This window comes from Gymnodraco acuticeps, unplaced genomic scaffold (genome assembly GCF_902827175.1).
Source record: "Gymnodraco acuticeps unplaced genomic scaffold, fGymAcu1.1, whole genome shotgun sequence".
Lineage (NCBI taxonomy): Eukaryota > Metazoa > Chordata > Actinopteri > Perciformes > Bathydraconidae > Gymnodraco > Gymnodraco acuticeps.
In genome coordinates this window covers 1,352,213-1,376,925 of record NW_022990235.1, presented here as the reverse complement: position 1 = coordinate 1,376,925, position 24,713 = coordinate 1,352,213, and the positions used below count along the sequence as shown (strand labels likewise).

At 38.6% G+C, this 24,713-nt stretch overlaps 4 protein-coding genes across 6 annotated transcripts; 1 reads left to right on the top strand and 3 right to left on the bottom strand.

Annotated features, from left to right (window-relative positions):
* Nucleotides 1-720: 720 nt before the first annotated feature.
* On the bottom strand, nt 721-7,979 carry zmynd10 (zinc finger, MYND-type containing 10). Its single transcript, XM_034218955.1, has 13 exons — nt 7,917-7,979; nt 7,696-7,810; nt 6,600-6,708; nt 6,392-6,508; nt 6,252-6,305; nt 5,951-6,088; nt 5,752-5,840; nt 5,298-5,392; nt 5,022-5,194; nt 4,490-4,615; nt 4,286-4,407; nt 4,072-4,197; nt 721-1,018 (listed from the first exon to the last, which is right to left on the bottom strand). The coding sequence occupies exons 2-13, from the start codon at nt 7,782-7,784 to the stop codon at nt 919-921; spliced, it is 1,338 nt and encodes a 445-aa protein (XP_034074846.1). The 5' UTR covers nt 7,785-7,810; nt 7,917-7,979; the 3' UTR covers nt 721-918.
* A 517-nt stretch (nt 7,980-8,496) lies between these two features.
* Nucleotides 8,497-14,122, bottom strand: nprl2 (NPR2 like, GATOR1 complex subunit). 3 transcript variants are annotated; one of them, XM_034218956.1, is made up of 11 exons: nt 13,770-14,122; nt 12,854-12,945; nt 12,554-12,722; nt 12,351-12,459; nt 11,565-11,701; nt 10,509-10,606; nt 10,183-10,219; nt 9,618-9,711; nt 9,110-9,227; nt 8,864-9,006; nt 8,497-8,781 (listed from the first exon to the last, which is right to left on the bottom strand). In XM_034218956.1, exons 1-11 carry the CDS (start codon nt 13,848-13,850, stop codon nt 8,714-8,716), a joined length of 1,146 nt encoding a protein of 381 aa, XP_034074847.1. In that variant the 5' UTR covers nt 13,851-14,122; the 3' UTR covers nt 8,497-8,713. The 3 variants fall into 3 exon arrangements, with proteins under 3 accessions (XP_034074847.1, XP_034074848.1, XP_034074849.1); XM_034218957.1 differs by having other exon boundaries at nt 12,901-12,945; nt 13,770-13,863; XM_034218958.1 differs by lacking the exon at nt 12,854-12,945 and having other exon boundaries at nt 13,770-14,004.
* Nucleotides 14,123-14,692: 570 nt separating this feature from the next.
* Nucleotides 14,693-21,652, top strand: hemk1 (HemK methyltransferase family member 1). Its single transcript, XM_034219328.1, has 11 exons — nt 14,693-14,985; nt 16,892-17,065; nt 17,305-17,396; nt 17,473-17,566; nt 17,646-17,777; nt 18,233-18,297; nt 18,416-18,465; nt 18,928-19,033; nt 20,296-20,391; nt 20,655-20,765; nt 20,952-21,652. Exons 1-11 carry the CDS (start codon nt 14,923-14,925, stop codon nt 21,004-21,006), a joined length of 1,038 nt encoding a protein of 345 aa, XP_034075219.1. The 5' UTR covers nt 14,693-14,922; the 3' UTR covers nt 21,007-21,652.
* LOC117548201 (cytokine-inducible SH2-containing protein-like) lies at nt 21,570-24,103 on the bottom strand. Its single transcript, XM_034219329.1, has 3 exons — nt 23,427-24,103; nt 22,635-22,795; nt 21,570-22,478 (listed from the first exon to the last, which is right to left on the bottom strand). Exons 1-3 carry the CDS (start codon nt 23,444-23,446, stop codon nt 21,982-21,984), a joined length of 678 nt encoding a protein of 225 aa, XP_034075220.1. The 5' UTR covers nt 23,447-24,103; the 3' UTR covers nt 21,570-21,981.
* Between the last annotated feature and the right edge of the window lie 610 nt (nt 24,104-24,713).

Sequence of the window (24,713 nt, the reverse complement as noted above, 5' to 3'; positions counted from 1 at the left end):
AAGTACTTAGATCTTTACATACTTGAGGCTAAATCTATTACAGGTAAATCAAATGTCCTGCATTCAAAATCAGTATCAGTATCAAATATATAGGCTACTTAAAAATTGAAAGGGACAAAAAGTACTCATTATGGAGTCCATAAGGGCCCATAATAATACATATCATATAACTAGTGTACATTTGATGAATTAGCCTACTGTAATGTGTACATGTTGCAGTGGTATTATTAATTGGATGATTTTAATTTGTTTAATTAATAATGTAAACCTGCAAAGTAACTAGAATACATAATGGGAAGAAAAAAACATGATTTTTGCTTCCAAAATATAGTGGACTATATAAAGTAGCAGAGAAAGGGCCTCATAATTGGACTTGCATGCATAAAATAAGTTGAGTGAATGTAGTGTAATGTTAATTCCACCACTGTAAATATATATACTGTACAGAAACTGTAAATCTTAAACTTACAGTACATCATGTTATGTATTTACTGACAGAAAGTCAACTATCTTATATTAGGTGAGGGTAAAGTCTGAGTGTAACTAGCAGGAATATCAACTGAGAAGGTAAGCCACTAATCCACAGCTTCTATAACCATGTGAGTATAAATATAAGTATTTCAATATGTTGTGCTCATTGGAAAATTCCTACATGCTTTTTGTTCCAATATCAACGGACAAAGAGAAAAGATATGGAGAGTTTGTAAAGCATTTTATTTGCTGCCGGTGTATTGAAGTAAATACACCTCCACTGTGTTGAACAATAGAATCAAAGTATGGAAGAAATCTATGTCATTAAATAGACAAATTATTGGTTAAAACAGAATGCCATAATGTAACTGGGCATATCATTTTACCATAGAGGAATGTACATTTCCACTGTGCTATATGCAGATCTGTTCTCTCAGCCTCTCTCTGTCAGCTGCTGATGTGCAGGTCTCTCTGGATCTCCTCTGCGGCCCCCTTCATGAGCTGGCAGGCCCTCTTATGTTTGGACCAGTGCTTCACCTGACATTCTCTGAAAAAAACAATAACATGGACGAGGTTTTACATCATCAGAAACACATTACACTGAATTTACTGAATGATATCAACATAAGAAACACGTTTATTACTGTAAAACATTTAGTATTAGAGCAAAGTATGTGCAATGGTCATGGAACAGATGTCAATTTATGTGCAATGCACAAACATAGACCAATAGCCATACATTCATACATTTTCCAGATGGTTGCCTTGGCAGCAGGCTAGCAATGTAGCCCATATGTTCTTCTACCTAGACACGTCGTCTGGGCTAGTGGACTGTTTTTTTTTTTTAAAGATTCTTTTTCTGCATTTTTGATTTGATTTGAGAGTTAATATATTAAGAGTGTATACAACTGAGAGAGTTAGTGGTATGACATACAACAGAGGTCCCAACGCTGGAATCAAACCCAGTGTATTGCTGTAATGTGCTTTAACCACATAGCTCCAAATGCCCTCCGCTAGTACATTCGTTAACGTCCACTAATATATGGTAAGAAATGCATTGCCTCTTAAAGTCATGCTACTTTAGGATCAGAATGGTAGCAGTGACATTTTTCTGTACGCAACACTCTTCTGACAACCCATCACAAGGCAGATCACTTTGATTTGATTTGAATTACACATTAGGATGAATTGGATAAAGGTCCATCGTGTTAGACACCATATTCAGACTTAGCTTTAACTACCACTTACCATGTCACCTGAAAGCATCAGGATGCCATGCCTATACTGGCACCCAAAACCATCTCAACTGGCTCCTTTCAAGCGGAGGGAGAACCTATTCTACTCTGAGCTCTTTACGGAGGCTGACTTAGAAAACTAAATTCGGCAGCTTAAATCCACAATATCAGTCTTTCAGTCATTACCCAAAGCTCACATCAGAGCCTCATAGCATTATTGCCTAAGTCATATTTTGGCCAAATTGAGATATCTGCCTAGCACTACTCTCCTAATACTGCTGATTCACCGTGCGTTATTGCCTATGCCATCAGCCTATCAGAATGCTTGTTAAGTTGCAAAATCGCTATCTGCCTAAGTCATCTCTTTGACTTAGGCATTTTCGACGCTACATACAAAGATGACGGGCCCCATTAACAACAGGGCTCGGCTGACCACAAGTGAAGCATTAGCTTTTCTCTTTGATTCAAGAGAGAGAAAAAAGACCAGTCAGGAAGTGACATGGACACCGGACGACATATTGAAGAACAAAAGGGAGTAAAAGCCTCCAGAGCAGCTCCTGATTCGTGGTAAGTGTTTTCTTCTTTTTCTGAAAACCTTAAAATATGACATAGCAATTATATTATGAGGTTAACGATATATTACTACTATGCTAATGAGTTAGTGGGGCAAACAAGTATTTAGTCAGCCACCAATTGTGCAAGTTCTCCCACTTCAAAAGATGAGAGAGGCCTGTAATTTTCATCCTAGGTATACCTCAACTATGAGAGACAAAATGAGAAGAAAAAAAAAATCCAGAATATCACATTGTCTGATTTTTAAAGGATTTATTTGCAAATTATGGTGGAAAATAAGTATTTGGTCAATAACAAAAGTTCATCTCAATACTTTGTTATATACCCTTTGTTGGCAATGACAGAGGACAAACGTTTTCTGTAAGTCTTCACAAGGTTTTCACACACTGTTGCTGGTATTTTGGCCCATTCCTCCATGCAGATCTCCTCTAGAGCAGTGATGTTTTGGGGCTGTCGCTGGGCAACACGGACTTTCAACTCCCTCCAAAGATTTTCTATGGGGTTGAGATCTGGAGACTGGCTAGGCCACTCCAGGACCTTGAAATGCTTCTTACGAAGCCACTCCTTTGTTGCCCGGGCGGTGTGTTTGGGATCATTGTCATGCTGAAAGACCCAGCCACGTTTCATCTTCAATGCCCTTGCTGATGGAAGGAGGTTGTCACTCAAAATCTCACGATACATGGCCCCATTCATTCTTTCCTTTACACAGATCAGTCGTCCTGGTCCCTTTGCAGAAAAACAGCCCCAAACCATGATGTTTCCACCCCCATGTTTCACAGTAGGTATGGTGTTCTTTGGATGCAACTCAGCATTCTTTCTCCTCCAAACACGTCTAGTTGAGTTTTTACCAACAAGTTCTATTTTGGTTTCATCTGACCATATGACATTCTCCCAATCCTCTTCTGGATCATCTAAATGCTCTCTAGCTAACTTCAGACGGGCCTGGACATGTACTGGCTTAAGCAGGGGGATACGTCTGGCACTGCAGGATTTGAGTCCCTGGCGGCGTAGTGTGTTACTGATGGTAGTCTTTGTTACTCTGGTCCCAGCTCTCTGCAGGTCATTGACTAGGTCCCCCCGTGTGGTTCTGGGATTTTTGCTCACCGTTCTTGTGATCATTTTGACCCCACGGGGTGAGATCTTGCGTGGAGCCCCAGATCGAGGGAGATTATCAGTGGTCTTGTATGTCTTCCATTTTCTAATAATTGCTCCCACAGTTGATTTCTTCACACCAAGCTGCTTACCTATTGCAGATTCAGTCTTCCCAGCCTGGTGCAGGTCTACAATTTAGTTTCTGGTGTCCTTTGACAGCTCTTTGGTCTTGGCCATAGTGGAGTTTGGAGTGTGACTGTTTGAGGTTGTGGACAGGTGTCTTTTATACTGATAACGAGTTCAAACAGGTGCCATTAATACAGTTAACGAGTGGAGGACAGAGGAGGCTCTTAAAGAAGAAGTTACAGGTCTGTGAGAGCCAGAAATCTTGTTTGTTTGTAGGTGACCAAATACTTATTTTACCGAGGAATTTACCAATTCATTCATTAAAAATCCTACAATGTGATTTCCTGGATTCTTTCCCCCCCATTCTGTCTCTCATAGTTGAAGTGTACCTAGGATGAAAATGACAGGCCTCTCATCTTTTTAAGTGGGAGAACTTGCACAATTGGTGGCTGACTAAATACTTTTTTGCCCCACTGTATATGATGGTCTGAAAATACATCAACAGGTAAATGGTGCCCATGCCCCCAGGCTCAGCTCCTTTTACACCATGGTCAGTTATATGTTTGTATCTTACCTGTGGCAGTACCACTCTCCCTGACACTGAGAGCATCTCTTTGCCGCCTCTTTCCCACAGTATCCACACTTTGGTTTCTCAGGGAGTAAACTCTCCATCACGTCCAAATTGTACACCTGGTCCAACCTGATAAAACCATTTCAATAATAATCAGAGAGCAATTTGATGGATTTGATGTATCTCTTGTGTCTCAGCCTTGTGTTTTATGCATTACCTCTGGGCCTGCAGCCTCAGGTCTCTTTCAGACGGGCTGAACGTTTCTTTGACTTGATACTTTGCTATCGCCTTCCACTTCCCAGAATTCTCTCTCACAATGTTGTCCCACATTTCTGGGATCTATACATAAAGCAGAGGGTGAATTCACAGGGCACATATAATATATAGGTACAGATAAGTGTGCACATGTGTGAGTGTGTACCTGTTCCAAAACAAGTTCTTTTTTAGGAGGGGCCGGGTCGGTGAGGGCGAGATGAGCCAGGAAACGCTGCAGCTCCACCAAATTTGGCAGCTGATCCAACAACACCTCCGTCATGAAACCCCGGAGCTGTGGCACACACAAAATATTACAGCAGCAACAAAAACAACTTCAGCAATGTCTTCTACAATGAGTTAGGCAGACGGCACAAGAGAAAATATGATTACAGGAGGATGCACACGGCCCGGGTTATATAACTAATACAACAGGAAGAGGATGAGAACGCATATAATAGCAGGAAACATCTAAGTCAAAACAACCCTAGAAACTGAATCTGTGTTTAAACAAGCAAGGAGATCAGATATGATGTTGGAGGAGGGGGATATGGCACTCACACACTTCCTAAACTTCTCTTGGAGGAGTTGATTGATACAATTTAAAGTCAAATATCTCAAGCAGCAGTAAAGGAACATAAAAGAATGTAAAAATGTGCAGTCAGATGCAAAAAGTGAGTACACATGTTGTGTGAATATACCTTTAGAAGCTGGTTCTTGTTGTAATTGTTGAAGTTATATTTCCTTTGGCAGTCTTCCTTCAGTAGGAGATTGTAGAGGGAAATCCAGACCTGACCATCCAGCTTTGTCATCTTTAAACGGTCCTCACCAGGAATGCTCTGCCATCTTCCGTTTATGTACTTTTCTACCTCACCTTCAATTAGATAAATGGTCACTTATTAAGCAGAACTGACCTATTTTAATATTGTCCATGCACAAGTTTAGAGAACATTCAAAATACGAGAGATGTGATTCACCTTTTTGATGTCGACTCCAAGGGCAGCAGCCGATCAGATAAACCAGCACGCAGGGTATGTTGTGGGTGCAGAGCATGCGGTTGATGACACTTATACTGTAAGGAAAAAAACCTTCCCTCAGTTATAGAAGTGAAAGGACTGGTCAATTCATAAAATAAAGGACATTTAATTTTCTGCAACTTTTATGAATTACATTTTTTTAATTTACAAACAAAACGTTGAACAATACCGGAACCCAAATCCTCCAATGTGAACATTTTGAAAGAACATTTCCTGTTACTGTTTTGCAATTATCCTTGTTATGTCTGTATATATATATATATATAATACAATCTAAATGGAATGCATATATATCATTTTACATTGTAGGCATGTTAATATGACTGTTGGTCAGACAAAAACAAGCCGTTAACCTTTATTATAATATTTCTCAGCTTCTAATAACTTAACTTACCTCTCTGTGTGATCAGTGATGAAGCGCAGCACAGAGACGGCCTTCAGGGAGATTTCAAATTCCAGCGCAGCACTCTGCATCTGCAACTCCTTCATCACGAGAAAACAATGATATGACTTATCAGTTTAGGTAAAAGAAAGACTTCTCTCAATATGCCTGAACAATAAACCCCCAAACCATAGACGTCAGACTCTCGTACCTCTATAGAAGACACACCGGCCTTCCCAGTCAGCTTGTGTTGGCCCTCAGTGGTCGCTCCGCTGGCCAGCAGGCTGAGTTTGCGGTGGCAGTAATCCACCAAGTCAAGAACAGCGTCCCCAGCTGCCTCACACGAGTCCTGCAGGACACACAACTCTTTGAACATTTCAAAAAAAGCTTGACAGTGTATACTGCATACAGAAACAGAACATGTAATTGCCGTATGATAACTTTCATGCTTTAACACATACAAAATGTCAAAATAATGTAATTTAGAAGTATGTTTTTGTGTACACACTTACCTGGTTATACATTATCGTTTCAAGCAGGTTTATGATTGTGGCTTCATGGTGAATCTAAGAAATATACATCAAATGACATCAAAAATCTGTTATGAGTGCTTCAAGCTGATTGTCATTTTTACAACTCATGTGTCACTCACCACCATGTAAAGATGAAATGTACTCTTTGGATTAAAGTCCTGCAACTGACATAAAACGGGGAACACTTTGTGCTTCCACACTTCCACAAGGATCATTTCATGGACCAGAATGGGTATCTAGAGAGGGTGAGGAAAAACATACTAGAATATAGATAGAAACAACCAGATAATTTAGCAGGGCGTCTCTCATCACATGTAGACTAGTCACCTTTCCATATGACACCAGGACCTCCTTGACAAACTCATCGTGCATGGCAGTAGCACTCAGTATGGCCTGCATGTTGAGTTTCTCAATGTGCTCATGCTGTCTGAACCACCTGTCAACACACATAGAAAATTAAATAAAAAGTGTGAGGTAAGCTTTATGAATGCCATTTTAACCAAGCAGACCACATATTTGAAATAAACCTCTCGAAAACCTGAGGTCTGGTAAGACTTAATATCTTGCTTATATGTTACTCATTCATATATTTTTCTCTCGTGTAACCTTGAATTGTGTTGTTTTGTGAAGCTACAAAAAGTTGCTTTTTTTTTACAACCATTCTTGAAAGCATTACATACATGCATACATTGTATGACAACAAAGGGGCTCTTTTGTATATGTCATAACCAACACTAAGGCCGTGAAAGCCATTAACCAAATCTTAATTGACCACATTTTCTCCTGGGATTTATGTATTTTGCCAAATGTTCAACTTTTTACTCCACTAAGTTTATTACAAATGCAGATTTATTTTGTTATTAACTCAAAATATAAATCGACAAATACATTGCCATATATCAATAAAGGTGAGGCCACCCAGTGGTATATAAAGTAGTTCAAATGAACCCCACTTTTACCAAGTGCAACGCTGAAGTGATGACCACATTAATGCATAAATAAGTATTACCGGGATACAATAATATATAAACATAATATATGGTGCTTAAATGGGCCATTCTGCATAATGAGTACTTTTACTTTTGGTACCTAAAGATAAGATAATATATTTCCATGGATCCCAGTTTGGGAAAATAAATAAATAAAATACAAAATAAACATAAACAGAGAATATATGAATAAACAGTAAAAATAAATAAAAGAACAGTACAATATGTACAGTACATATCAACAGTGAACGATTTATATAGATTAAAGTACATATTACGCTAATAGTTCATACTTTTACTTGGAGCAGAGTATTTTAATACTGTAGTAGTACTGCTACTTTACTTCAGTAAATAATGTCAATACTTCCACCTGCTAGTCTACGCTAACATGTTGCTAACGTTAGCACAGGTGTGTGTTAGCTGCTTCATCTTACCTCTCAGAGCCCACTTCCTTGAGAGAGAAAGTTTCCAGACTTTTCACAAACGCTTCTGCTTCAATAGGGAGAACGACAGACGCCTCCATGTCGTGGGAGAAAACTATTTACCAACCTATCAATTAAAAAAGTAGAAGAGTTGTCTCTTCAGCGATAGTTGTAGTGGATAGTGATACTCTTCTTTAGCTGTGGTTGTCATGGTGACTGTAAAACAAGCTCACCCAACGCGCAGTTCCTCCCCTCCCGCCAGAGGGGGGCGGTGCTTCAGGTAAAAACAACGGCAATCAGAGTAGAACAAAGTTAAATTAAAAACTATAAATTGGCAAAAACGATTAGATTATTTTGACATTTGCTCTGATTGTTCAGCAGGACCCGAACGTTGTGTTTCCCTTTCTCTCTACATGTTGTTGTTCTTGCACAATTTATTTTATTTTGAAATCATTTTAATAATGAGACATATATTAACTTCAACCCTGCTTCAACCTCTAAAATTAAAAAAACTGGACCATATTTACAAAAAAGGACTATTGATTAAAAATTATTATTATTTTTAAACAAGAATATATATAAGTATATGTAGGAGTGTAGGAGGCAAGGTTATTTTATAAGCTCATCAGATATTTTGTAGGTACAATCTTTTATTTGTAAAAGTAGCTATATTTATTAAGTAAATCTTGTGAAAAATAAATAAAAATGTTTAGTGTTTCTCTGGATTAGTTTTCTATGGCTATAAAATTAAATTAAATGTTAAAGGGTTTTCTCTTACTGTGAGTTAAGACAATCTATCACATTGTGGTATAATGTCTTTTATTAATCACAAATTATATTTTGTACAATAATAATAAATATGACCGTCCTCTCTTGATCTGAACAGAAATGTATGATAATTATTAATTACGACATTTGTTAAAAAAAAAAAAAACACTTCACTCACAAAAAATATACAAAAAATCTCTTCACTTTTCCTGTTATTCAGTCGGAAAAAAGGCATCTCTGTGTCTTTCAGTCAATGTTCATGTCACTTCCAACACACCACAATGTTGGGATCATTTTCCAAACGTTCATCCAGCTCCTGGTAACTGATCCCTGTAAAAAAACATAATTGTTAAGTGTTTTCACATTTAATTATTAGCTATACAAAACAAAGCGAGAGTGGTTTAAAACATGCCTGTTTTGCAGCAGATCTCATCATAACTATGACAACCGGTGAAGAGTCGAGGCAGCCTGCTCCTCTCATCTCGGTTCACCTTCACCGGATATTTCTGCAGCCGTCGAATAAGAGTCTTCATCAGTCCGAATTGGATCAGCCTCCTGTAAGCGAAATATGACATGTCACACATGTAAATAAATGTCAATCTGACTTTTCAGTTGTCATAAAGAACTTCCAGGAACTGATAAAGGGATTGATGCAGACCTTTCATCAACTCTTTGAAGCTGCTGCGAGTAGCGAGAGCAAAGGTCTCGGACTGTGGTTCCTGGACTCAGACCACAGTACAGCTGGAAGACATCTCTTATACTCGCACGCTTCTGACCTGATATACAACAATACAAATCAATTGAATTAACCCTTCGTAGTTGTATGCCTCTACAAACTGATCAAGTTGCAGTTTACATCCATGTCTGTGCAAATTGTCCTCACTTCATCATTTTATGTTATTAGACGTTTGTATTTATTACATGTATAAAATGTAAAATCACAACATATGGACAAAAATATTTTTTGTGAGGTCCCGGTGACCTTGACTTTTGTCCACCAAAACCTAATTTCCATGGGTACAAGTGGACCGTGGTGTCCAATTTGAAAGAATTCCCTAAAGGCATTCCTAGAATATCATGTTCACAACAAAAATAAACTTAATCCGCCCCCTCGGAGGCAAAAAAACAATCAGACGTCAAACACGACAAAGACATCCCTTATTTACCTTGCTTAGTGACGTAGTTGAGGCACTCTTCCTGAATGGACTTGTCATCTATGAGACTTTGGACTTTGGGGGTGGTGCAATAAACATTGGAGTACTGGTGGGGGGTAAACAGAGACAGGACATTTGCCAAACTAAACAAACCCTTAAAACATTTGTGACAGAGCATCAGGCCACTGTGAGAAAAAATGAGTAGTATTTAGCTATTGTGAATTTAGGGGAATATGTGTGTTTAGATACAAAGACAAAAAATAAAAGAATAGATGTATACATGTCAAAGGGGTTATCTTTGTGGATGGTTGTAACAAGGAATTAATAATGTGTAGTGCAAATTAAAAAAGATGTTGAAGAAAGTGACGACCATATTTGGCATTGAGTTTAGATGTGTTGTTGTTTCTTACTCTTTCAGTAAATGCCTCATTATTATAAATAAGTTATATTTTTGATTTCATTCTGCTCATAAAAAATGATAAGCAAATATATTGATATTTTTCTTGTAATATTTAGATTTTATTTTTGATATCATAGTGACCCCAATATCATAAAAATAAAAAGAATCACACTATACCTGAAATATGGACACCAAGGTCACAACTCCATAATACCTATGACAGAAAGGACATTTCAGTACCTCCCTCTTATTGTTTCTTTTGAGAATAAAACTCATACTATACTTAAGTGCAACACAAACATAGACATTGTACACATTTAAAATAAAAGAGCAAACTTCTGCTATCGGCCATCAGCCTGATGAAAAGGAAAGTGATTTATCATGACATTTTGGTTTTGAAGCCCCCGGGCTTACTGTACATAGAAAACAATGGATGAGGGTGTTTTGACGCACGCGAGCTGCCGCTGGTGTGTCTTGCCCTTTCTTCACTGAAATGTACTCACAGTAGATTCTGCACTGCAATGCGCACAAGATTCAGCTCTACATCCGCTTCAGCAGAGATCTTCTGGATGTGTCTGAATCCATCAATATAGGGCAAGATCTGCAGTAAACAAAAATGAACCAGATTACTTTAAATTCTTGAAGAAAAATGATTTTGTCTAGCATTCCTTCACTGTTTACACTTCTGCATGAACACAACCACACTTGCAAAGTCACGCTATCCCTCTCTGAGTCTGAGGGGATTTAAATAAATGACAAATATGTGAGCATACAACCAGAAATGTAGACTGGAATTATACTGTGCGAGTTGTGTGAGAGTTATGACATATGTCTCAACTAACTTACTTCTATTAATTAAGAATTGTCTTTGTTCCTGTATTCTTTGTTTGCTTTGGATGTTTGAAAGAAAATTTCCCAAATTCCCATCAGCGAAAACATGTGGGTTTGCTATCCTGGCTCCAAAATGGTGGAATGAGCTCCCCATTGACATCAGGGCAGCAGAAAGCCCACACATCTTCCGGCGCAGACTGAAAACTCATCTCTTTCCACTCCACTTCGAGCGATAAAACTATTAACAAAGCACTTATATACTAATAAAGGACTGGCTTATCTAAAGCTAGTTGAGTAGGCTCTATAAAACCTGATGTACTTATATGATTCTGTTTTCTTCAAGTTTGTATCTTCCTGGTCGAATGCACTTATTGTAAGTCGCTTTGGATAAAAAGTCAACTAAATGCAATTTAATTTCTTTAGGGATTCAAGGTCACAAAAGGCATTTCTGCGGGTGATCCCAGTATCCCTTTAGGAAGATCTTTAGAGCCTTCGATGTACTAGTACATTCAAGACTCTTACAGCAATAAAACCCTATTGCACAAATTATTAGCACTTTCTTCTAAAGTGACCTCCTTTTCATCCATAAAATAATGGATAAGAAAGAACTTTTCCTATCACTTCATGCACAGCGGATACCAGGAAAGCATCTCTAATCTTTATTTGCTTCTAAGAATTCTGGCAAATATCTTATCAAATGGTTCCTAGAAATCGACCACAAGGCCTACCTGTTGAGTGGTGAGATCCCACTGAGATTTGATGAAATGGTCTTTGTACTGCGTGAAGACGGGCACGTCGTACTCCTGGACGATGGGGGGGTCCTTTCGCAGCTGGATCAGCTTCAGGTGGATGGTGTTGGACTCATCTGCAAACAGAAAGAGAGTTTAGATAAACATAATCTTGACCATTATTATTAGTTTTCAAATGCCAAATAATGAACATCAATGCTACACAAAGGAGTACTTTTTTAAACCAACATTATAAACCTGTGCTTAGACCTTTAGTAAGTGTTTTAGGCAATGACCTTCATTACTGCTATTCAATAAATCCGTTTTAGGAAAGGGTCTTGTTAGTTGGATCGATGCCACAGATAAGACATACGGTATCACAAGCCGGGAATAGATGACTGCATACTGTAGGATACTTCCTCAATAAAGAAGACATAATGAGTTTAAATACTGTCTTTAAACAGCTAGAAAATAACTAGTATTACAAAATGTAACCACCACAAAGTGTCAGCAAAAGCTGTAGGGTAAAGCGCACCCTTTACCCTACAGCTTGCTTTGGCCATTAATTGTCTGTAAAATACTATCACTGAATACAATTTACACACTTGTATTGCTATACCCGTAAACAAGGAATATTAACCTAATTTTAAGAAATGCTATCTTCTTCAAACAATCCGAACAGATCTGCATATGCATTTATCTATGTCCCTTTAACAAAGTATATTGATATTTGCATCACTCTCATATAAAACTGGAATACACACAGTCAAATACAAAGTGATATACCTATGGGTAGGGTGCAGGCTCCTGTGGCGTTCAGTTCTTCTAACAGGGTGGACATAATGGGTAACAGTTTCTGCTTGCTCTCTTCATTGGATATAAATTCACTCTCCAGCTGCAACACAAAGAGGCAAAATCATTTAAGATCATCTCTGAGTTGTCTGAAAACAAACATAATGTAACTATCGGTTAAATGCATCATTCATTACCTCCAAAGTTGTGAGGTACCCTGACAGCTTCTTGACGATCGGCTCCAGTGCACACGTGTTGGTTTGAGCGTCACAAACCAGGCCGAGGTTAAACAGCAGCGCATTTCTGCTGTACTTTTTATGCTCGATGCACACCGGACATCCTATTAACTTTTTTCCCATGGCAGTGCTAAAAAAAGAAAGATGAAAAGAGAAGAGAGAATGGTTTGATGCTGAAAGAGACATTAGCATGTAACAAGATCACATGTTCATAACAACCAATGAACTTTGTCGAGGAGAAAGAAGCATTAGATGACATACACTGTTATCAATTTGTTTTGCAGTTCTGGCTTGGTGATGATATAAACCTGCACGGTGTCAAAGAGCTCCCGTGAAATGTATTCCTCTGGGACCTGTGAGGAGAGAACATAGGAGGCACTGTATACACATACATCCCATAAGATACACAGAGAATACTTTGTTCTGTTCACTTCAAAGGTCAATACCACACAAATAACTCTTAATTATTATTAAGATGTTTGCTTTATCTGATACTATAAGTGTTTCAAATACAACAGCATATTAAACTGTAATGTCCTCAGAGGTGTAATGTAACTAAGTTCATTTACTCAAGTAATGTACTTAACTACAATTTTGAGGTACTTGTACATTGTACTTCACTTAAGTATTTTAATTTTTCTTCTACTCCACTAAAATTCAGAGCTTAATCGTGTACTTTTACTCAACTATATATATATGTAATACCTTTAGTTACTTCTCTGCATAATGAGTACTTTTACTTTTGGTACTTTAAGTATATTTTGATGCTGATACTTTTGCACTTTTACTTTAGTAACATTTTGAATGCAGGACTTTCACTGGTAACAGAGTATTCCTACACTCTGGTAGTTCTTCCTTTACCTAAGTACAATATCTACTTCTTGAAGTACTTTTCACACCTCTGAATATACTTGATGATATTGTTAACAATTTATCTCATAGCTGTACTCAAATAATGCATAATTATATTTGTTTGAATGTATTATAAAAACATTATATTGTATTATGTTTGCTTAATGTAGGCTTATCTGTTGAATACAGATACAAAGAAAAGTTATTTATAAATACTTTTGTTTGTATAACTATAAGAATACTTATTGTTGGTATTAATTATGGTAATAGATTTGATAATTGTATTACCTTTCTTCTTGTTAAAAAATAGAATTTGCACACTTACCTGATATCTTATCTTTGGACCCAGGGTGGGGTGAAATTCACTGAAAAATATACACTCTATTCGAGAGGTCATGATCAGCATCTCAACCAAACGTCTCAGTTTCAGAGGGCAGTCTTCTGTTATTTAGCAGAAGAGGCTAGCTGCTAGCTTACAGCTTTGGTTGAAGCACAATATAGCAACCTTCAGATAAGTACACTTAGCAGCCCTCACGTCCAAATAAATGTGTTACCACGATACTTTGAACAACATGTTGTCAACTAATAGCAAACTATCTTAAAACTCTACAAAACTCGACACATTCATGCCCACTTGACTACAAGAAAACAACACTGCTGATGTGTTCAGGAACACCTCGGAATTTACTAATACATACACCGTACGCCGTGAATACTAAACAGACAGTTCAGGATATGTAGTTTTTTAAAAACTAAAAATAATAACAACATATTATATAAATGATCTGGCATTTGTGCTGCATGTACAGTTGCAATTTTCTGTCGAAAGTATATTTAAAGGATGATACATTTGCTAATAGTTGTTTACATCGATGTTTACCATCAACTGTTTGCAATACTCACATTATTTTTTGGCTAATAAAATATTAATCAAATACTTTAGGTGTTCTTTTTGGGGTTATCACTATGTTGCTGGGATTTTATTTAAGTCTTCATAAATAGTAACACATTCGACAGTCTTTAAATGCAGCATTATTCACTAGGGTCAGTATTGCGCAGTTAAAAATAATCTGGTTTACCATGCAAACATCTCATTTGTTTTCAATATCAAATACTTTGAAGGAAAGTAGATTTTTTAAATATGTATTCTGTTCATTTTGTGTGAGTTATTATGTATTCTTTTTGATAATACCATTTAGTTCAGTGAAATGTGTCCAGGGGGTTAGTGTTGCGCAGTGTGCACCGCATGTTGTGGAGACGTTTCTGTGTCAGGTCAACAGCCGGGAGGTTTGATGCTCCATGTGCAGGAAATACTATCAACTCTACCAACTACAGTGCCATCCAGAACATGTCATTTAACATTAATTTAGGGCGATACAAGTGACCTTGAAAGTGTTCATGTAGGATAACAGAATGACGTAAGGATGCCGCGATGAAACTAAAACAATATTGATAGGTTGTGTTTGTTAGGATACATTATGTGGAAAAGATCTCTGAGTGCAGGCTACACATGCTATGGTTGCAGGAGTGTTGGACCAAAGGTAACTAACACAAAACATTGTTGTTTTCAGGGAGTCACCCTGGTGTTCTACATGTAATGCTAACTGTGTAGCACAATGATCCTTTGTAACAGATACCATTTACAGACCAGTGCGCCTATTTTATAATCCCAGTGATCATGCTTATGTATTTACTGAGCCGGTTTGTAGGGATTAACACTTCAATGTTATTAGGATTTGTATGTATACAAATATAAAAGTTGTTTTACCTATACTGGGTTTGCAGTGGCATCACAGTCTAATTGCTTCTGAACAAAAGCTTTAAGATGTAATTGTATCTCAAGAAGAGATAATTTAATTACATTTTATTTAATAATTATCGCAGCCATTTATTCCACCCCATTCAACATTTAGAGTCAATGCTCCTTGTATAGGCCTATCTAAGATTACACTTAATTATTGATAAATATGTAAGTCATATTGTATTGCTCAAAAACGGTCCACCACAAGTTCCTAGAACCCAATGATTACATTTTAATTAATTATTTAGTTTAACTAACACTTGAGGTATTTTAATGGCTCAGAAAATCAAATAATTGTGTTATCTAAAGTGACAAAAACGGTGAAAGATAAATGTTCTCTTTGCTAAAGTCTAAAAATAGGCTAAGGTCAAAACCAGCTACTCAGTCCAGGCAGGAAAACCAGACGGGAAGAATCATCAGACAGTAAGACAGGCGACAACAAAGGCTGGAAGACCAGGACAGGTGCAAAATAGATAATCAGGCAGTGAAGCATTGGAGATGTGCCAGCATATAAATAAGCCAATCACAGACTGTTTTTCTTGAAAAAGTTGAAGGTTTTCAAGGTTGACTAAAAGCTCATAAACATTTATATTCATCTTCTTTGAGTCAATTTAACTGTTGCTATAGTTTGTTAGTTTGGCAACCTTAGCATCGTATACAAAACATATCATTTGCCAAAAGACCATTTGAACTAACTTAAATTATTTTAGCCATGTTCATCAAGTTAGAGCGATTCTGAAGGACACTCCACACCCTTTTTATGCAAAGTTTTAAACCATGCCTGCAAGGAGGAGTTCAACTTTTCTAGGAGGGCCAAATCAAACAGACATCTGAGACTATTGGCTCCATCGACTGTTTACAAATGGTCGGCCTAGTTGTTATTGCACACACAGTTTAACAAAATACTCATGGACTCTGTGCTTTTATAGCTCATTGCAATTGTATTAGGATGACATCTACTATATGTCAAACATATTTCTTATCTATTGTATGAAGTGTAGTGTGTTGAATACTGTTTGCAAACCGAATAGAGCTGAAACTATAAATCGGCATATTATGTCTGATTCGTCTTTAAATAGTCAGAAAATATATATTTTTAAAGTCCTTCTAATTTTCTCAAAGTTGATGTCTTTAAATGCCATGTTGGTTTGGTCCAAAACCCCGAAAAAATATTTTGAATACGATAGAAATATCCATATTGGAGGGACTGAAAAAGGCTTTTTTTGCCATTTCTCCATCAAAAATGTCTTAATCAGATATCAAAGCAGTGGCGATTCTTTTTGAATAATCCTTGCAGCTATTAAACCAAATTGCTCCTCTGGAACATTAAAGGCTATCCAATCCTGCTAGGCCGATAAGGGAAGTAGGAATCAGGGGACTGTGTGGGTGACGAAGGTCATGTGATGGAAACCAGAATGTGTCACTAGATAATGTAAAACTGCAGGCTTTTAATTTGGAAATTCGTACGTGATCCCAAATCTGAAAGATTTTGCATGTGACCAGCCAAACAATATAATCCAATCTTATCAATAAATCTGACTTGAGCATATGGTTATTTCCCTGAAGGGGAGGCACAAGTAGAAATCAACAAGTACCTGTTTAAACCAAAGCTTGATAACTCTAAACCTTCTTATTTTCATTTTTAGAGACTTTGGGGCTACCATGCAGTGCGGTCATGCAGCGCTCCAGCCTTACCTGCAGGCCGGATCACAGCTCGACAGGCAGCAGATTTATGGGAAAGACACTTTGCTGAGAGAGGCGTGACGGAGCCCGACCACTCCAGCCATTACATCCTTGCTTATCTGCTCGGGGCTAAAACTGTAAGTGGAACTTTGCTGGGCTCATTCATCATTACCTGATGTGAGACCTGCCCACAGACATGTGCTTACATTAAATAATAGTTGGTCACGATCCTTGCTGGCCCCGAACTAGTGGCTAGATCCAATAAATCGTTTCCCTTGTTGTCCCCTTATGGGTGATCCTGCCTCATATGTCTGAATAGCTACATTCACAATTGACAGCATTCTTACTTGTTTCTACTTATTGTTTCATTATCCAGATAGAAAGTCTTGAGCAGGAGAAGTTAACAGAGTTTCTCAGTCCAGAAAAAACTGAGCAGATGTGGAAGCTCTGCTCTAAACGCCTATCCAGGTATAAATAGTTGAAATACACCTTTGTTTAAATATGTTTTACTTAGAATACTCATGAATGTGTGTTCTTGTTGTAGGATGCCTGTGCAGTATGTGATTGAAGAGTGGGACTTCAGAGATCTGACACTGAAGATGAAACCTCCTGTGTTCATACCAAGACCTGAAACTGAGGTTTGACAGAAGGAAAACAGGACACACAATTCTACAGTGATCAATCATTCATAACCAGAGCCATGTTTTTTTGGTGCAGGAGTTGGTTGAACTGGTGCTCACTGATCTGCAGATGAAGCCAGGGACTGAAGTTGGTACACAGGAAACATGCTTGGAAGTGGGATGTGGCTCTGGTGCTATTTCTCTCAGTCTGCTGAAGAGTTGGCCTCAGGTGAGATTTGTGTTGATTGAAGGAAGAAGACGCTTGCGATGAGCCTCTAAGAACGTCAGTATCTCATCAAATATTTGATGGATTAACATATTCCCAAGAGAATAAAGCCTGCCATCATGATTATCTTTCTGACTGAGGATGCTTGCGTGTGTGACTCCAAACGCGACCCCAGCAGTTCAAAATCTTCATCTATTCAGTGAAATATTTCAGCAATGACAAATGTGTTGGCACCATATTCTGTCAAGACAATTATGGTCCCCAGATAAGTTTGGTGTTCCTGACCTCAGAGAATAAGTTATTGTCTTCACATGACAAAGCACAGTATTTACATCAGCTCACTGACCCAGGCGTACTTTCCACTATTTTGTCACGTTCTCATGCACACTTCTTTCCCTGAGCTATTTGTATCCAAAAAACAGCACTTGAAATGGCTGTGTTTGTTTCTCTGTCACTAGCTTAAAGCCATCGCTGTGGATCAAAGCCAGGATGCGGTGGATTTAACAGGAGAGAATGCTTTAAGGTAATTAACCACAGCCCAAGAAAGGGAGTTGTAAATGTTCTTATTGATTTACTTTTGTGGCGGTGAAAGACTTACAATAAACGTTGTGTTTAGTCTGATGAAGGATTTTCCTCTGCAGGTTGGGGCTTCAGGACAGGTTACAAATCCATCATTTAGATGTAATGAAAGGTAAGGGAAAGCAGTGAATTAAACATACTGCTGATAAGCACTTTCCAAACATATATAATGTGTTCTATAAACAATGAACAAAATAAGTCATAAAGGGTCAATCAAAGGTCTTATAAAGTCAAGTCATATATTGTGTTTTATAATCCCTGTTCTTGTAATACATTACAATTGTTTTATATTGCATTATAATCCTTGTCATTAACCTTTGCCAACAATACACACAACATTGTAAAATATTTGTTTTTCTTAAAGCAAGAATGACCACAATGTAACTTGTTATCACCTCTTAATGAATGATATGTGCTTTGATAGCCCTTATGAGTCAATGTGTTATCAATAGTGTTATAAAGCATAAAGAATGGCTTTCTTTCAACTTTGTTAAAACCATGCTATAACTATTAGAATGCATTATAAACACTGGCATCATGAAATGTTACCCAAACTTCAAATGTGTTTTTCCAGATGCAGAAACAGTGTTGAGCCTCTGTAGCTCTGTCTCTGTTTTGGTCAGCAACCCCCCGTACCTGTTTTCAGAGGATATGACGGCGCTGGAACCTGAAGTGTATCGGTGATTAAAACACATTCAGCCTCTCCAAACCTTTGTATTCAACCTCCCCATAGCATGAGCTATAAGCAGTATAAACTCTGCATTCCTGGATTATTGTAACAATTAAAACTCTTCCTATGAAGTATCCTCAACTGGAGTATACACATGTATTTAAGTATGTATATACATTATAAATGTCTTGTTATCATAGATGACGATGATAATGATCCCTATAATGTGCTCTGAATAATTTATTGACTTTTTGGTGACTTCTCCTTTTTTTAAACAATTGTATCTGTCCCATATCGTAATATTGATGTCCCATTTCACTTGACTAATTTAAGAGTTACTATAAACAATCTAACATCATGGTGATTTATTTTGTTATCCAACTTAAATAAGGTAGTTGCTTAAGTCCGCTCATGGGATATCAAAGAGAGTTAGCCTGCCCTCTCAGCTCTTGACTTGACTGAAATCCATGATTGGTGTGGTTAAAGGCCCAGACACACCAAGCTGTTGTGTCGCCTCACGTCTCCTGCGTCTTGGCCAACAGTCCTTTTGCCAATTAAAAAGAAAATCCATCTGCTAAATAGTTAATCCCGAAAAGCTTAAAAAAGTATAAACAAAAGCCTGAGTGTTCAAATATTTTCATGCAAGCATTAGGTCCTGCACCATTAGTGCTGAAGTCTGCCCTGATGCAGGTGACATGCTCAAAATCACCCTCAATCAGAAACATTTAGAAAGTAAAGAAGCCAGAGTTCCAGGACAAGAACATAAACACATAAGAAAGGTTGTTGTCACACTCTGATTGGCCCAGAGGAAAATGTATCAAGCTGCTCTCAATTATGTATTGAGTGCAACAGATGATCTGAACAACCCTCTTAGCAAGTAAGAGTTTTTAGTAAGTCCTAACTTAATATACTGTTTCCTTTCAAATTAAAGACGTTTAGAGCATAAGAACATGTTGTGTGTTAAACAGATGTCAACAGATCTGATTCTGTTCTTTTCTAAATGATGACCAAAGACATTGTAACTTCCTTTTGGTTTTCTAGGCAGTACGGTGTGATATAATGTGCTATATATCATTTCATGAACTGTTTATTCTTTCTAAACCTGCCGCATTTAATACAATCATACTAATAATTTATTAACAAATAAAATATTAAAATATGTAATTGTATTTAATTAATGTGATGCTCGCTTCAGAGTAGCCAAAGTCAAAAAATTGCATGCAATGTCTAGAAGTAGTGATTCAAGTATTTATGTGTTTTCTGGTGTCCCAGGTTTGAAGACCATGCTGCTTTGGATGGAGGGAACGATGGCCTAGAAGTGATCAAACAAATTTTGACTCTGGCTCCACAGATTTTATCAGATCATGGGTAAGGAACCCCACTGCCCAACACACACACACACGCAGGCAAGCAAGCCCACCTGGGTTTAATTCCTAAACGGCGGCAGCTTGTCACAAGAACAGCATGTTCCGAAAAGCACGGGTATCGTGTTGCCTCTTTAAAGAGGTAAGCTTCCAGTGAATTCACTTCCAGACATGTGCCCCTGCTCTCATCTCATGGGTGCTGCCGCTAATCCTGTCCTGATAATTAATTTTTTGTTCATTCTGTGTTTTCTTTATGGTGATTACCAGCCGTGTTTACTTGGAGGTGGATCCCAGACACCCTCCGCTCATTCAACGGTGGGTGGAGGTGAATGTGGAAGAGATGCATTATGTGGAGACAAGGCACGACATCAGCGGCAGGTTTGTGCAGATCTCTTTAACCCGCTGTAATGTCAGAGTAAGCCCCATCAGTTCTATTTGATTAAAAGGCTTCACTGTTAAAATATTTAATTAAATTATAATACTTAGCTCATTAACACCCAAAACAAAAACTCATTTGTTTTCCTCATTTCAAGTCTTAAATCCCGATTTGTATTTGTTCCTTAGGCCGCGTTTCTGCATCCTTCGCAAAGAGAAGGACCACAAGTTGGATCTGGATTGAGAAACTGAGATCCTATTACGCTGGCATTAGCCCAGGTCGCCTCAGCCCCCCGCCCCCACTGAGCTGCCGAGCGCGCGCTCGCACCCATCTGATCACTCAATATTCACAATCTGCCGTGGCTCAAATTATTTTCATGTCACTGTAATACTTCACCTGGTAACAGTTGTTATCACATCCTCCGCCACAATAAAATGTGTGCGAGATGGCACCAAAGCAGGCTCAGAGCTGAAGGTAATTACTGAGGCTTTTCTTAGAACCCTCCCTCTCAGAATCTCCCTCCCGCTCCCAGGAAGCTCTCAGTACTTCTGTGAATTCGCTGATGAACGGTCCTCCCCTTTCCTCGTCCACTCGCTGACTCAGATGCAGGCTGTACGCATTGTTGAGCAAAATCACACACAATCTGGCCTTCACTTCCTCACACAATCTGCATCTCACACACTTGAAGCTCAAAGGCCAGTCTTTGTGTTCAAAGGTGATTTGTGAAAAAGTGACTCAAAAACAAACCATCATGTGGTGGTGAATAATAAAGATGAGGAAATAAAAATTATTAAGAAGACAGCAAGTAAGTTCATTATTTTAATAGAAAAATGTACACATGTAAAAGGTAGAAAAAATGTTTTACTGAGAAAAATAAAACGGCATAAAATATGTCTTAATGGAATCAGTGTAGTTATTGGAAACAGTACGTATATCCACAACTGATGAGGGTCAAATGGACATGGACAATTCCCACATCAATCACAAAATATGTGATTACAGTACATCTTTGCGCACAAGTCTTTGTACTTCATCAACCAATCCTCGACCAATCAAGTCTGGCACCAGGCACGTCAGTATAAATTGAATTTATACACATTTGTCCAGTGGTTTCGTGACTGGCCTCCAACTGCTGGAGCAGCGGTGTCATTTTCAGGCACCAGAGACCTGTTTGACTGTTTATTTGACCCTAAATGTAACAACATCATGAGGCACCCATCATACCTTGAAGGGATAGTCCTGAATGTAACGCAGCAGAGGCCTGGGGAGTGGGAGCTGCTCGGACTGGTCAGAGTGTCTGTTTATAACCAGGCGAGTGAGGTGCTGTAAGGAGGGGAGGCCCTGCGGCTTGTACACAGGCCGCTTCAGTTTTAAAACCACAGATGTCTCCTGAATTGTCTGCTGACAGGGTTTTGAAGGGGCTTCCTCCCACACCTTGCCCTCTTCTGCTTTCCTCCCTGGCCCCATGTAGTGCTGCACCAGGCTGGGCACGTTGGGGAAGGACGACAGGCTTGGCCTGGCCGGGGAACTGGAGTCGAGCAAAAACTGTGCCCCGCTGTACTGGATCCGAATACTGGTGGGACCTCGTGCCGTCCTGACGGAGAGGGTCAGCATGTACAGAGGGTGACTGCTGTCTCGTATCAAAAAAGCTCCTTCAGATGCCTCTTGAAGCGCAGCGTGGGCCTGAGCTGCAGTTACAGCTCCCCAGTACCATCCTACACACACACACACATTCCTAAATATTAGTCACTCTGAACACTCCTTATTACTGCCCTGTTTGTTGCTTAATTTTCCACAATTATGACTAAATTAAAAACTGAATTATGACTCAATCTTTTACAAAGAGTGTGAGTGTTAAACACTTTTCATACCTGAGTTTTCTAGATAGCAGAAGTTGCTGGCAATCGCCCGCAGGTCCTTGTTGGGTCCCATAGTGGGGGGGGGGCTTTGAAGGCAAGGGGTAGGTGCTGTTCCTGCCCGCATCCCCCTCAGGGTATCAGTGGACGGAGCAGCAGTCAGAGGTGCTCTCGGACTGTAAATAAAGTGAAAAACAAGGTTTAAAAAAAACATAAAAGAAAATAGTCAATGCAGGGTTTGCTCTTCCTTGTTAAAGTACATCATTATTTTTAGTTCAGTGTTTATTGCTAAATAAGAAGGAACAGATGGAGTCGTTCACTCGCCCACTTCTTTGTCCACTTTAAACGTGAGAAGCACAAACTGTGAATATTCTTATGAATTATCTCATTTGTAATTGTATGTAATTAAATACATACATATGTAATACTTAATTTAGACATATTTTATGTTTTGTCTGTTACTGATGGCAATTTTGGTAATGACCCTTAAATAACAGTTTAACCTGAATCAGTCCATCGTGGTTAATTAAAGGTTAAACTTAACTGTATGATTTCTACTGATATAATTAAGACGTTTTTGATAAAGAGCATTTAATATTTGTTATCCGTGTTGCAGGCCATTTGTAATTGGTAGGCTATACATGAGTTGCGATTCCTAGAAAACATGTACAATTAACACTGTTAGACTAAGATAAAAACGTAACAATAATACAATGTGTATTACTTTTACACATATAATTGGTTTTGATAGGATTCTCAACGCACACAATAAAATAGAAAACGCATATACAAAGAAAGTCAACTCACGCTGGTACACAAAGAATCATGTTATTCCTTAAATCCTCTGCAGATTAAGATCCGGTCAGTGTTTCTTCCGCAGAAAATAACGAAACATAAAGACAATGATCTCCGTCCGAAGAAAGGAAAAAGCACTTCCACAAAACAAAACGAAAAGCCTTCAAATCGGTGATAAAAGAGCTCGGTGTACCCAGTCAGTAATGGTCTGGTCCTGTAGTTGTAATAAGAACAACACTGAACGAGAAACATGAAAACAACACGTTTAAAACATAGAAATCTCCGTAGCAGCGGTTTGGAGTGTGTTGTCACCAGAATGGGATCCAAATGTGTGAAGGACAGAGTGTAAAGGCTGGGCTTTTAAAAATCACCTTTTCCTAGAAGCCTATTCTGAGAACAGCACCGGCGGCTCTGACGTCACAGCCGCCGCACCAACTCCCATTTCGCCTCTGGTTGTCTTGCTCTAACAGCTCCGGTATTTAGCAGCGCTTTTGCTGATGAAAAAATGTTTGTTTTTCTTTCGGCTGATTCTCAGGATAACACCGCGGTGAGCCCGGTCATTTCCCCGTGTTTGGTTTTGAGACTCATCTCTCCCCCTTGTTTGGGCCACGGGCTGAAGCGAGCGCTCGCTCCCAGGAATCGCGCGGCAGTTTCCCCCTATTCGCTTTCCAGGAATAATTGCAGGGCTTGACTCCGCCCCGCCGGGCCGCCTGACAGAGCTCTCTTTCTGGGAATTCACCGCCTCGACATTAAAGATAATAGGAATGCACACACAGCCTGTTTCCAGTAATATAGATTTCCCTCGATCCATGGTGGAAAAACACTGCGAGAGGTTTTCTCAGAGGTTTGCCGGAGTAATTACGCTCGACAAAGGAAGTTGTTATTGTGACAATACACTATAAAACGAGTTAACACTACTGTCAGGCAGAGACTAATGTGATGTTGCCAAGGTATTTTCACCCTCTAATCCTGTCTTTTGCATTGCATTACGCTTGATTTGTTATCCAAAAGCCGTGCCTCAGGTTGAGAATGTAATATTTCTGTTTATGAATCCCTCCTGCGTTTATTTTCTAGGGAATCTTTCTAGGAAATCCACATCAGTTCAACTTTTCTTTTTACTCTGAATGACCAAATAAGGCCTGCTGGGCAGCTGGTTTTTCACCATTTAGTTGTTTAAGTGTTTTAAATATTTACTCAAAAGTCTGAACCATCACTCACACAAACATATCAAACATGTCTGTATCATAACCAAAGCATGCTGTTCCAGAATTTCTAAATCTCCACATTTTCCAAGAAATC

What these genes read in the sequence shown, in the direction of transcription:
- nprl2 (XM_034218956.1), bottom strand. Translation starts at nt 13,850, where the DNA reads ATGCTGATCATGACCTCTCGAATAGAGTGTATATTTTTCAGTGAATTT. An exon ending in GGTACCTCACAACTTTGGAG is followed by an intron (nt 12,460 to 12,553) that starts GTAATGAATGAT and finishes TTTGTGTTGCAG; the next exon opens with CTGGAGAGTGAATTTATATC. An exon ending in CCTTGGTGTCCATATTTCAG is followed by an intron (nt 9,712 to 10,182) that starts GTATAGTGTGAT and finishes ACCCCCCACCAG; the next exon opens with TACTCCAATGTTTATTGCAC.
- zmynd10 (XM_034218955.1), bottom strand. Translation starts at nt 7,784, where the DNA reads ATGGAGGCGTCTGTCGTTCTCCCTATTGAAGCAGAAGCGTTTGTGAAA. An exon ending in TCCTGGTGTCATATGGAAAG is followed by an intron (nt 6,509 to 6,599) that starts GTGACTAGTCTA and finishes CACCCTCTCTAG; the next exon opens with ATACCCATTCTGGTCCATGA. An exon ending in AAACGATAATGTATAACCAG is followed by an intron (nt 6,089 to 6,251) that starts GTAAGTGTGTAC and finishes TGTGTCCTGCAG; the next exon opens with GACTCGTGTGAGGCAGCTGG.
- LOC117548201 (XM_034219329.1), bottom strand. Translation starts at nt 23,446, where the DNA reads ATGATTCTTTGTGTACCAGC. An exon ending in ATGATTCTTTGTGTACCAGC is followed by an intron (nt 22,796 to 23,426) that starts GTGAGTTGACTT and finishes CTTTATTTACAG; the next exon opens with TCCGAGAGCACCTCTGACTG. An exon ending in CTGCTATCTAGAAAACTCAG is followed by an intron (nt 22,479 to 22,634) that starts GTATGAAAAGTG and finishes GTGTGTGTGTAG; the next exon opens with GATGGTACTGGGGAGCTGTA.
- hemk1 (XM_034219328.1), top strand. Translation starts at nt 14,923, where the DNA reads ATGTGGAAAAGATCTCTGAGTGCAGGCTACACATGCTATGGTTGCAGG. An exon ending in TCATTTAGATGTAATGAAAG is followed by an intron (nt 18,466 to 18,927) that starts GTAAGGGAAAGC and finishes GTGTTTTTCCAG; the next exon opens with ATGCAGAAACAGTGTTGAGC. An exon ending in CAGATTTTATCAGATCATGG is followed by an intron (nt 20,392 to 20,654) that starts GTAAGGAACCCC and finishes GGTGATTACCAG; the next exon opens with CCGTGTTTACTTGGAGGTGG.